The 11,376-nt window shown below is 43.5% G+C and overlaps 1 protein-coding gene across 1 annotated transcript in view; it reads right to left on the bottom strand.

Moving 5' to 3' along the window:
* Positions 1-608: 608 nt before the first annotated feature.
* Positions 609-11,376, bottom strand: part of PROSER2 (proline and serine rich 2) — a 41,012-nt gene continuing 30,244 nt past the window's right edge. The window contains exons 3-4 of the mRNA XM_075926006.2: positions 7,719-7,971; positions 609-4,973 (exon numbers count right to left, since the gene is read on the bottom strand). Of these exons, the coding sequence (XP_075782121.2) occupies positions 3,970-4,973; positions 7,719-7,971 (1,257 nt within the window). The 3' untranslated portion in view covers positions 609-3,969. The remainder of the gene's footprint in view (positions 4,974-7,718; positions 7,972-11,376) is intronic.

The raw sequence follows: 11,376 nt of genomic DNA, 5'->3' as shown, positions 1-11,376 counted from the left end.
ACCAGTGTTAATTCAACTGTTCCTAACCCCTGGGCAGTTATTGGGAATTATTGTGATTTAGAAAAGCCTCAGGGAATTGTTTTGTGTTGTCTGGCAATCTGTTTAATTTTTGTTCTGATGATTGTCTGGCGTCAAAATAAAATCAGTTTGTGCTTTTTAAAAACCCCAGTTGTGGTCTCATCCTTTCCGGCATCCCTTCGAACCTCATGTATTACAGGGACTGACAGGAAGGAGCAGAGGTGGATCACAAATCAGCCGATTCATGGTGCTCCAAAAATGCTGGGAGGGAGGGAGAGGAGTAGGTAAGTGCAGGGCCCCAGTGGCTTGGGGGAAGGGAGCAGAGAAGGGGTGCACAGGCCACAGGTGGAACTCCAATGTGCCACAGGCCTCAGGTTGCTCACCACTGGATTTTACTCATGGCCAACTGAGACAAAGGAGGGACAATCATGCGGCTCACCCATTAGTCTTGGATGCCCACTGTTAGGTCCTGCAGGGTAAAGACAACCTCAGTCGTTTCATCTTAAAAAGAAAGGAAAAGGAGACAGATGCTACTGGACGATAAAGAAAATTTTGAGGAAAAAAGAAAAAGAATCTTCACTTTCCATCCATTACGGTTGCAGGGTTTTATCCCAGTTAGTTTAATCAGCTGATTCATTTTTCAGAGCAGATATTTATAAAAGACAAATTACCGCCTTAAAAACAGAACCCTCTACATTTGCATACACAGTACCATGATACACAATATAGTCTGTATATTAATGCAAACTTTTTCATCAGCAGCAAGAATAATTTCACATATATACGTGGCTTTACTTTCTACAGTTTCAGGCACACTAGAAGGTTTTGCCAATGGGATAACATGTACATCAAAATAAATACACTGGCCTACACCCTCAGCTGGAGTATCTTTAGAATTATGCCAGTTCCCACCAAATAAGGATTCAACCCTAAGGGTATGTCTAGACTACATGGCTCCGTCGACAGAGCCATGTAAGTTAGTGTACTCTAAAAAGGGAAATGAAGTGGTGGTTTAATTAATTGCCACTTCATTTACATCAAAATGGCTGCCACGCTGTGCCGATCAGCTGTTTGGTGGCACAGCGCGGTAGTCTGGATGCTCTGCGGTCGCCAAGGGAAGCCCCGGTAAACTGCCCCAGTAAACCTCATTCCACAAGGCATAACGGGGCAGTCGACAAGGGCTTCCCTGGTCAGTCCACGGTCGACAAGACTACTGCGATGTGCCGCCAAACAGCTGACTGGCACAGCGCGGCACCCATTTTTATGTAAATGAAGCGGTGATTATTTAAATCACCACTTCATTTCCCTATGTCTAGAAACCTCATCTACATGGCTCTGTCGACTACATGGAGCCACGTAGTCTAGACATACCCTAACTGAAGAATGAAAGGATAAGGTCATATTAAAGATTTTGCAATCTTACACCTAACAGATATTAAAACCCTTATCCATTTCTAAATGTTATGCTATTACTAATATATTGAAAAATTCAGTTTTACTCAAATGAAATACTTGGGTAAAACAGTGTTTGTTTTTAAATCAAGAGGATGATCTCACCTGCAAAAAAAATTGAAGAGCAAATCAATACTTGTTACTGTGGAGAAAAAATGTGATTAAATGTGAAGATGGGTTATATAGGTTTGGCATTTATAGTGTTTCTTTACTAGGATTCAAAAGTTGGATACATAAAAGCCATGGAACACTTAAATTTGATTTGTCTGTAGAAAAATAAGAGTATGAAATACAAACTTGTTAAGATTATATGTTTAACAAATTAGCGATATGTTATTATCCTCACTTAGACCCATATTCAGGAAAACACTGAGGTACTTATATCCCAAGCACATGTTAAACACAGCCCTTAAATGGGGCTAGATTCTCAGATCCAGGAAAAGTTCAGCATGCAAGTAGCCTCATGTTTCAGGGGGTGTAATCATGTATTGATCTCAGCAGCTGCTTGAGTGCTTAGCCTGCTTGCGAAATGGTCACTATTTCAAAGTTACCAACATACAAGTTCTGTTATAGTAGGGAACATGATCTTTTAAATCAAAGCATTAAAAGTCTGAAAAAATAATCCCTCATTTAAATAATAAAACCAGACAGATTCCATAACATATGTGATCAATTATAAAAAAGGATAAAATACTATTTTAAAAAAAAGATTTTATAACTTATGAGGCAGGTAAACGATTATGAACAAATTTTTTCGCAAAAACTTCATTAATAAATTCTGCTCGGCAAGTTGTAAGCAACACTTTACATCAAGGAAATACAGAAACATTTATCACAGTTGTCAGAACTTTTATAATAGAGGGTGTGTTAGTTCCTATTGTAACCACACCTCTTGTTTTCTGAGATTTATAACTCTGTCATTTAAAAGGAAAAAAAATTGCTACAGGCTACCAAAAACCAAAAACAAACCAAAAACAAAAACAAAACAGAGAGAGAGAGAGAGAGCGCGAGCGCTTGTTTTCTCCTTTAGGCAAAATTACAAGTTTGGGACCTTTTACAAGTTACAAAAAATAAAGATGAGTAAATAGGTTCAGATACTTTGTCATTAGATTCAAAACTAGCTTCTATTCTTAAAATATTTTGGAATACATATGGAAGAAGAAAATGAATTATTTTGCTTAGAAAGAGTAACTCTGCAATATGAAACAAATCCCTTCTAACATGTAAAAATAAAATGTTCTCATTCCTGTGCCCAGTAGGCAGAGTTAAAAGGTAAAGTGGGAATTGGATAGAATTTCTGACATCTACAAGTGTGCATAAATACAATCTCCCTTAATTGCTCACTGTACAAGGATTCTGGTTATAATTTTGGTGGCACATTAGTAGGACAGGATGATTTTGCAAAGAATTGGGAATTATTAAGGCTCTCAAAGCGCTACAGACATACGATAGACTAAGGGGAAAAAAGAGTTAATAACAGTAACAGTGCTGAGTCACAGTCGCTTAGTGGGCTAGAACAATTATTTCAGAACAATAAGGTTTCCTCCACTGAACACTTGTTTAAAGACAGACATTAAACAAAAGGCTCACTTCTGGCACAAAGTTAACTTGATTCCTATGGCTTCTCTGGTAGTCATTTCTTATATATAAAGGTTTAGTTTCCTGATTGTCATGTTACTCTTTGGTTGTGAGTGAGACATGACATATATTTATGTATCCTTGAGCGCTAGCAGGTGCCTTTCACTGTACACCCGGTTGCTAGATGTTCAAGAGGCAACTGTTGAGGAGGAGACAGCCTTCAAATAAAATGGCAGAACAATGCGGTTACCCACTCCGAGCCTGGACCTCTATGTCCAGGAGAAGGTCAAACAGAAAACCACCCTCTGTAGCGAGGTACAAGTCAGATACGCACTTGAGTTGAGATTTTGGACAGAGTGATGAAAAGGAAGATTCCATCAACTGTTCTATCTCGACGAGGGCAGAGCAGGGTAATACAATATGATAGGAAAGAAAGATCATGGAATTTTATCACATAGGTCGAAGACTTGAGTTTTAATGGATCTTGACATGCCCCCACCAAAATATAGATATGCATGCAGGGATCTGTCTATTTTTTGGCTTCAGAATGGTATAGCATAAGGAAAATCCTCCATTTGCCAGCTACATACAATTTTTAAAAAAATACTGCACAGAACACTTCATGAACACAATGCCCTCTGCTACAGCCAGGACTTTTGTGAAGACTTTTCTTTCTAGTCACCGCTAAACAGGGTTTCTTGGTGGGATGTAGTGCTGAACCCCCTGCAGTCTCTCTAATGTGAAGACAGTAAGTCCCTGCAATTGTACAGTATGGAGAACCTTCTTGGGTTGAAGCAGCAGAGAGAACTGCCCTTTGTTCACCCGGCTTCCTTTTAAACCCAATTCGGTTTTGACTCTTCCAGCACAAGGACAATCCATTCCCTCCCTCCCCACAGGTAACAGGATGGTCCCCTCAGATTTTCACATAGTCTCTTTCAGCAGCCCGAGTTTCCGAAGAGCCTCTTTCCTGGCTTCTTCTGTTGAGCCTCGGCCGGAAAATTGTACTGTTATCCCCTGGGATCGAAATCCTGAAGGCCTAGGTAGCGAGCATGACCTCTTTCTCATCTCCAGATTTAAAGTGGACTGCCCATGGTCAGAAAAGCTTTTGGCAACATTCTGCCAAACAACCTTGTCACTGCTGATAGCCATGTCTGGTTTGATCATCACGGTCTTGCCCATAGGAAGGAAAGGGCTAGGATTACATTTTAATAGCGTGTGGATATTTTGATACCCATTAGGAACCGCCTCTTCCTGTTCTGCCTGCAAGTCTTGTATCTTCTGTGTGTTTGGGGCAGGATATTGTTGGACTAGACGTGGCTTTTCCTTCACCAGGCCTAGTTTCGTGAGAGCCTCGTAGCGTATTTGCTCAGAAGTTAAGTCTCTTAAGGAGGAGCTTCTACTGCGAGTCAAGAACTCATTCTTCTGCACCCGCTCTTCTGTTTCAGCGGTCTCAAAGGCTGCTCCATTCATGCTGGCCAGCACTTGAGCCTTGCGCTCCTGCACATTGACTGCTGCCTTAGAGATCGTTCGGCTGAAATCTTTCCCAGCTGCATTGGTTATGTTGATATTACTTGGAAACCGGTAGGATTTGGTTGCTGGCAGCGGAGGGTGCTTAGGGGCCGGAAAACCGTCTCCATTGGGCACAGGAGCTTCTCTTTCCCTGCAAGGCGGGGAAGCCTGTGACGTAGGAGAGCACGTCCTGGTTGTATTTTGGTTTTCAGACACTTTCTGGGCCAGGACAAATGGAGTGGGGATGGAACGATGAAGACTGGGGTGCTGCAGTTGGCATGGAGCAAGAACTTGCTCATTACTCGTCAATGGAGCGGCTGACGCATGGGTTGTGGGAGCATCGGGAGATAGACTCTTCTCCGGCAGCTCGCTACCCTCTGGCTTAGGATCATCCACTCTCCCGGCAGGTTCTGACACTTAAAAAAAACAAATGGAATCTCATTAGGTCCTTGCACAGAGTAGAACTCATGGCTTCCTTTCAATAGTATTGGCCTCTACTGCCCCAACTTCCCCTGCCCCAACTTTTCCTTGAACAAGAAGTTGGAATGTGAGTAGCTTAATGTCTTCAGTCAACAAACTAATGTCTTTCCATAGACCAGTGGTGGGCAATTTGCTGCCCATCGGGATTCTATGGGTGGCCCATAAGACATTTTGTTTACCATTGCCTATCCCCAGGTTTGACCGATTCCACTGGTTTCCACCATTAGAAGGTTTTTTCCTACCAATATTGCGAAAGTGACAAGCACTTAAACGAATGGTGTGAAATTGTGAGAGCCACACATGTTCTCTCTGCATCCAATCAAAGCACTGCTGCAGTTTGATTGGCACATCCCGCAAATGCTAGGGACGCAAGCGCAGGTAGCAGAACAATCCTAGCTCGGGGAGACTGTCTTGGTTACGAGAACTTTGCGGCGCACTGAGATGAAGGAGGTAGAGTTGCCAGGTATCTGGTATTGACCTGGACAATCCGGTATTTTTCCTCCTGTCCGGTAAAACAATTCAGAAAATACCTGACACCTAAAATGTCCAGTATTTTCTGGGTTTTTTTTTTCCCTGCAAGGAGGCAAAAATACCGGGCACCTGACAACCCTATGACACACTCAGCAACTGGGCCCAGCCCCCCACTCAGCCACTTACCTGGTTCCGCAGGGAAGCTGCCTTCTGGCTGGATTAACAAAACAAGATGGCCGCTGGCAAAAAGCCTAAAGACCTGAACCAAGGGGAAGCAATGACTTCCCTGGGTCTTAGTGCTCAACCTCGCCGCTTCCTATCCCTATTCTGACTCTGCATGCCCTTAAAGGGGCCATTTTGTTTTAATGCTTTTTTTTTTTTTGCTTAACTCTCGGGGTCCTTCCCCCTCCACCCCCAACAGAATTCTTCCCTGTTTTTTTTTTTGGGGGGGGGGGGGGGGGGAATGTTTGGTATTTTTGGTTAAACCATGTGGCAACCCTAGAAGGAGGGCCACTCATGCAACCAACTCACTAGCCTAGGCTGCCCCTCACTACCTTAGACACTGAGATGGGTTTGATACAAGGGTGGGCAATAAATTCTCAGTGGGCCACTCCACGAATTTTGGCACATGGTCACGGGCTGGCTACAGTCCCCTGGAAAGGGTGAGGTGTTATAGAGAGATACAGAGTGTGTAAGTGAGAAAGAGGCAGACTATGACCCAGATGGAGTGTGTGGGGCACAGAGACAGTGGAGCACAGACTGGTGTGTGTGTGTGTGTGTGTGTGTGTGTGTGTGTGTGTGTGTGTGTGTGTGTGTGTGTGTGTGTGTGTGTGTGACAGACACAGTGTGTGCACGCTGGCTGCTGCTGGGTAAGTTTCTGAGAGAAGCCACACTCTGTCGTCTCCCCTCTCCCCTCTTCTGCACTCGTTTACCATCTATGCTTCAGACAGGAGCAGCTCCAATGTGTTTTTCCACTTCCCAACCCCTGCCCTGCAGAGATGGGGTACAGGAGCAAGGGGACACCCTGACTTCAGCACTCTCCTCCCCCCACCACTCTGCACAGCTCGCAGGAAAATCCTGGAAGCAACTCAGCTGTAGGATGGAGCAAGGCAGGGGAAGGGCAGCTGAACACACTTATGCACCTCTGCTCGTCAGCTGTGGGGCTAGGGGGGGTGGGCAAGAGAGAAATGCTTGGTGGGCCGGTTCCGGCCCCTGGGCCGATTTTGCCCACCTTGGTTTGATACAGTCCTTCCTTCTGCTAATCTGTTGGTCTCATGTCTGCTAGCTGTATGTGCAGTGTTACTGTGCCCAAAGGGGAAAGAAATATCTTTAAGACCCAAGCAGCACATTTGCTAATGGGCAAGTTCTCCTCTTCTGCAGAGAGTCTGGGGAAACTGTCCGGGTTTAGGAGGCCATGCTGCACAGGTAACACCGACCACATGGTGGGGTTTGGTCAGTGAAGCCACATTCCTCTAACCCTCACTAGGGCACCACTATCATCAACTCACCAGTGGACTGTCCACAGAAGGTGGCCTGGGGTGGATCAAGGAATAGGTGCACGAACAAGCGTACTTGTTACTGTCATTGTTACACATTTCACTACTGTTGCTCACTGGAACACTTTCATGACACTTATTTTGTCAGGGCTCTGGAGTATTGGGGGAGGGCAGAGAGGAATAATAGTCTTATTTCGGCACCATATGCATAACTCAGTGGAGGAAATTTGTAACATTGAGCTAGCAAGCCATGTGGGTGGTTATCAGAGATAAACCAAAGTAGGTAGTAGTAGGGAGGCACAACCCAAGACCAGTTCAAGACATCCTCCCCAAAACATTACCTCTCCTCCGCACCACCTTCCAGAAAGCAGTTGACCCTCTCTGCAGCTTCCAGCTGTTAGTCTTGCTTCGGTCTCTCCCTGCCCAGCCTAATTCAGCTGTCCAGCGGGGCTTGCCACACTCAGGAACTAAGCAATCAGAGAATGGGAGGGGGCATATGACCCCACATTCCCTACTCTGTCACCTCTGGAGGTACAGAGATACCTCTCTGTTGTAGGGGACATTTTTGTATGGTGAAAAAAATTTTTTAGAAGGTAAGATCGAACAAATTCAGAACAAGAGGTATTTCAGGTCTGAAGAGATTTAGAAGTGCTGTATTTTGAGTAACAACAGATTTTCTTCTATGTACTTACACTAGAAGCAGTCACACTTTACCTGCTGCTATTTCTCTGTTTGCAGTGCACTCAGGATCGCTGCTTTCCGGGGTTGCTTGCACCAAGTCAATGATATCTTCAGACTCTGAATGGCTGGAAGCATTTTCTTCCGTTGATCTTGGGGAATGACAGTGGATGCCGCTGTCGTGGAGGACCTGTTCTTCCAAGTCATCTTCGAAAGCATCAATGGTTTCTTCAAGAAATAGGAGAACATCCTTCTCCTCATGGGTTAGGTATTGCAGACTTTCATCATCCTGTAATTAGAAAATAAGAGTCTTATATTTAAGACAACATATGCTCATTGTTTAGGGTTTTGCAGAAACTGACTAACCATGAAAATGTAGCACCTAATTTTAAAGGAAAAAAAGCTCAATCTTAATGGTTACTGTTTCATTCAGAAATGCCCAACTTTAATAAACTATAAAATACAGAGAGGAAGAGATTCTAAAGAGCTATATTAAGCACAATGGGTATAATTAGGCACTATGGGTTGACCTAGCAGAAGTCTTGACTGGAAAGTCTTTGCTTTGATAGAATTACAAAATAATTAGAAACAAAAGATGAGATCACTGCTGCTGTAATATCCAATTTTAGCAGCACGTATAGAGAATATACAGACCTCAGTTGTTCTGGATGAGAATGGATATTAAAGAGTATAGGGTTATATTTTCACAAATGTTCAGTGGCGGAGTGTCCAATGTGAGAGACTTAAATGCCCGATTCTCAGAAAAGTTAAGTACCTGCTCCTTTTGCGTGAGTCGTACTGGGCTTTCAAAATAGGCATTTTGGTCACTGTATCAAGTTGGGGGACAAGAGGAATACAGTGATGTGCAGAGACAGATATCCATGATAAGCCAACTATCTACATATTGTTAATACTAGAGATGTAAGAGTTTAACCAGTTAACTGATAAATATTAGCTTACAGTTAACTGGTTAAACTTGGGGCCAGCAGCCTCCAGGAGCGTTTAACCATGTAACCAATTATATTTCAATCAATCACACAGTTAGTATAATATTGTAATATTTACAAAAACACACTAAGGACGAAAAGGAGTTTGATAGTGATTTTTTAAAGAAATAAGGAAATTTAAAATAAATGTCAGGAAATGTTTCCTGACAGTAGAGGAACCAGGTAGGCAGCTTTTGAACAGCAGGAAACAATCCTGCAGGAGTTGAGAAACAGACTGGATGATCCAAGAAGTCACTTAGTCTTCCCTGATTCACAGCTCAACTAATCTGATCCAGATAACGTTGCTACAGAGCAGGAAAGCACAAACCCTCCTCACTTTTTACCACATGGAAGCAGCCTCTTCACCCTCCCCCCCCCCAGTAGGATGACAAACAGTGACTCAAAAGGAAGTTTGTTTTGAAACAACGGGTGCAGGAGGACATTTCCCACTGGGTTTGGAGAATGTATGTACAGGCACCTGTTCTCATATCAATGAGAGGCAAGTAAGTGATTCCTTTTCAAGATTTCACTTTTCTGATACAGTGTGTAAATACGAGAACATGTAGCAGCTGTTGGCTACCAATAGGTAGAGTGTCAAGATACAACTTCCATTTTCCCTCTGTTTTTAGCTTATTCCATGGCCTGCTACAAGCCAGACAAGCACAACGCTACCTGCGCAAAGCCCTGGAGGAAAAACAATTTACGCCAATAAAGTGTAACTTGTACCAAACCAGCATAAGCTATGCTGATGTAAATCAAACTGTGCTGGGGTAAAGAAGTGTTTGACAAGAGTTGGCCCTAGTGCAGACATATCAGTGGGTAAAATCATGGTGAGGCAGAATCTTTGCCTTGATGCTCTAGTCATTAAAATGGAGGCAATGCTGGCGATCTATTGCAGAACACTGAAGTCTATAGATGAAAAGCACTAGCGCCACATCTCCACTTGTGGGAAGGTCGATGTTGCGGTGGGCGATCTTCCAGCATTTTATTTAGTGAGTCTAATAAAGACTTTCTAAATTGAATGCTGAGGGCGCCCCCCTCCCTCCCCCATCAGTTCTGGTACTCCTGAACTTGCAAGGAGTAAGGAAAGTCAATGGGAACGTATCTCCCATTGACCTCCCGCTGCAAGAATGATGCCAGCACTCGGCTTAAGGTACGTTGACTTCATATAGCTGGAATTGCGTACCTTAAGCCAACCTTGCCCGGAAGTGTGGGCCTTGGGTGTGTGTGATTGGCAATTAGAGTGGATCTGCAATTTAAATAACCACTATGTGGGTGTGAAGGTAAATGCTTAATACCAAGCAGCCAATGGAACTGTGTCCCCACTGCTTTATATTCGAGTTTCGAAGACTGCCTTTTGGTGTTCAGGTGGGTTCACAAGTGGTTTTTTTTTTTATCTGGTTAGTATTGGCCGAGTTACAATCTGGGCAAGTTTTCTAATAAATACAAGGGAAGTCTTAGGTTGGTTTTGCTAATAGAAGAGGTATGTGATGTTGGTGTACTCCCGGAGACCTAGGTTTATTGCTGGCAGAGTAAATGCCTGATGGGTAACAGCGAAGCACTGAGGTTATGGTACCCATGCAGCAGACGTTAATTTTGTAACCTGAAGTGTACACGCCTGCCAGACTAAGTGAATTGATCTCTAGACAGATATTGTTGTGTGTCACTGGCTGGCGTGACTCACAACCATGAGTATCAGCCTCAGGGTGAACTGTGTTTGTTTTTGTTTTTTTTGTTTTTTTAAAGTGGGCAGGCACCTCAAACTTGTCGTATGTTCTAGAATTAGATTTCACCAGGCCAGTAACAAATGGGAACTCCTGGATCACTCTTAACAGTCTTAGCAGAATGTCAAAGACAATCCCCTTACCAGTGGCTCTCAAAAGTCATTGCACCGCAACCTCCCTTCTGGAAACAAAAAATACTATACCAGCCCAAGGGGGACTGAATCCACCCAAATCTTGCCACCATGTGTGGAGGAGCCACGGCTCCCACTGCTCTGTGTGTGTGTGTGTGCGCGCGCGCAAAGCCAAAGGGCTTTGGATCCAGGCAGGAGCCTATAATCTTATACCCACTGTCCAGGGCACAAGTTCCTGGGCTTTAGCTTCAGGCTCCAGCAAGTCTAAGCCAGCCCTTGTGACCATTAAAATGGGGTCCCAATCCACAGTTTGAGAACTGCTGCCTAAGACTCTCCAGTCTATTTCATCATCCAGGCAAATTAGACTTAGAGACCATTGATCACTTACACAAAATAAATGCATAAAAATAGAGAATCCCACCAAATTCAGGTAGCTTCCTGTCCCCAGAGACCACACGCTTATTCCAGTTCTATTGGTACTCAAGCTCTTACACCAAAGACAATACCTGTAGCCAAACTTGTAATAAGCTAAGTACAACTCATTTATTTTTCCTAGTCAATCTTTACAAGTTGAAGCAAGTGAATACACTCAAATGAGCTGCAATCTAAATCCTAAGAGCAACAGAGTTGTAGTGGCCCTTCTGATTTTTCTAGTTCTTCTGGATAGGTGGTGGAAAAAAAAAAATTCCCCTCCACTTCCCGTCTGAGTTTACAAATTCAGAGCAAACTTTCAGATTTAGAATGCAAAACTGACATCGTTTCTTATAGCATGGAATACTGTCATTATGAGTAAGACTACAGAATGACCGTAAGTTGGTGCCTGAAAGAAAGTCTAAACACTAAATATATTCTT

This window comes from Pelodiscus sinensis, chromosome 1 (assembly GCF_052426305.1).
Source record: "Pelodiscus sinensis isolate ZL-2025 chromosome 1, ASM5242630v1, whole genome shotgun sequence".
NCBI lineage: Eukaryota > Metazoa > Chordata > Testudines > Trionychidae > Pelodiscus > Pelodiscus sinensis.
This window is presented reverse-complemented; position numbering and strand designations above follow the sequence as displayed.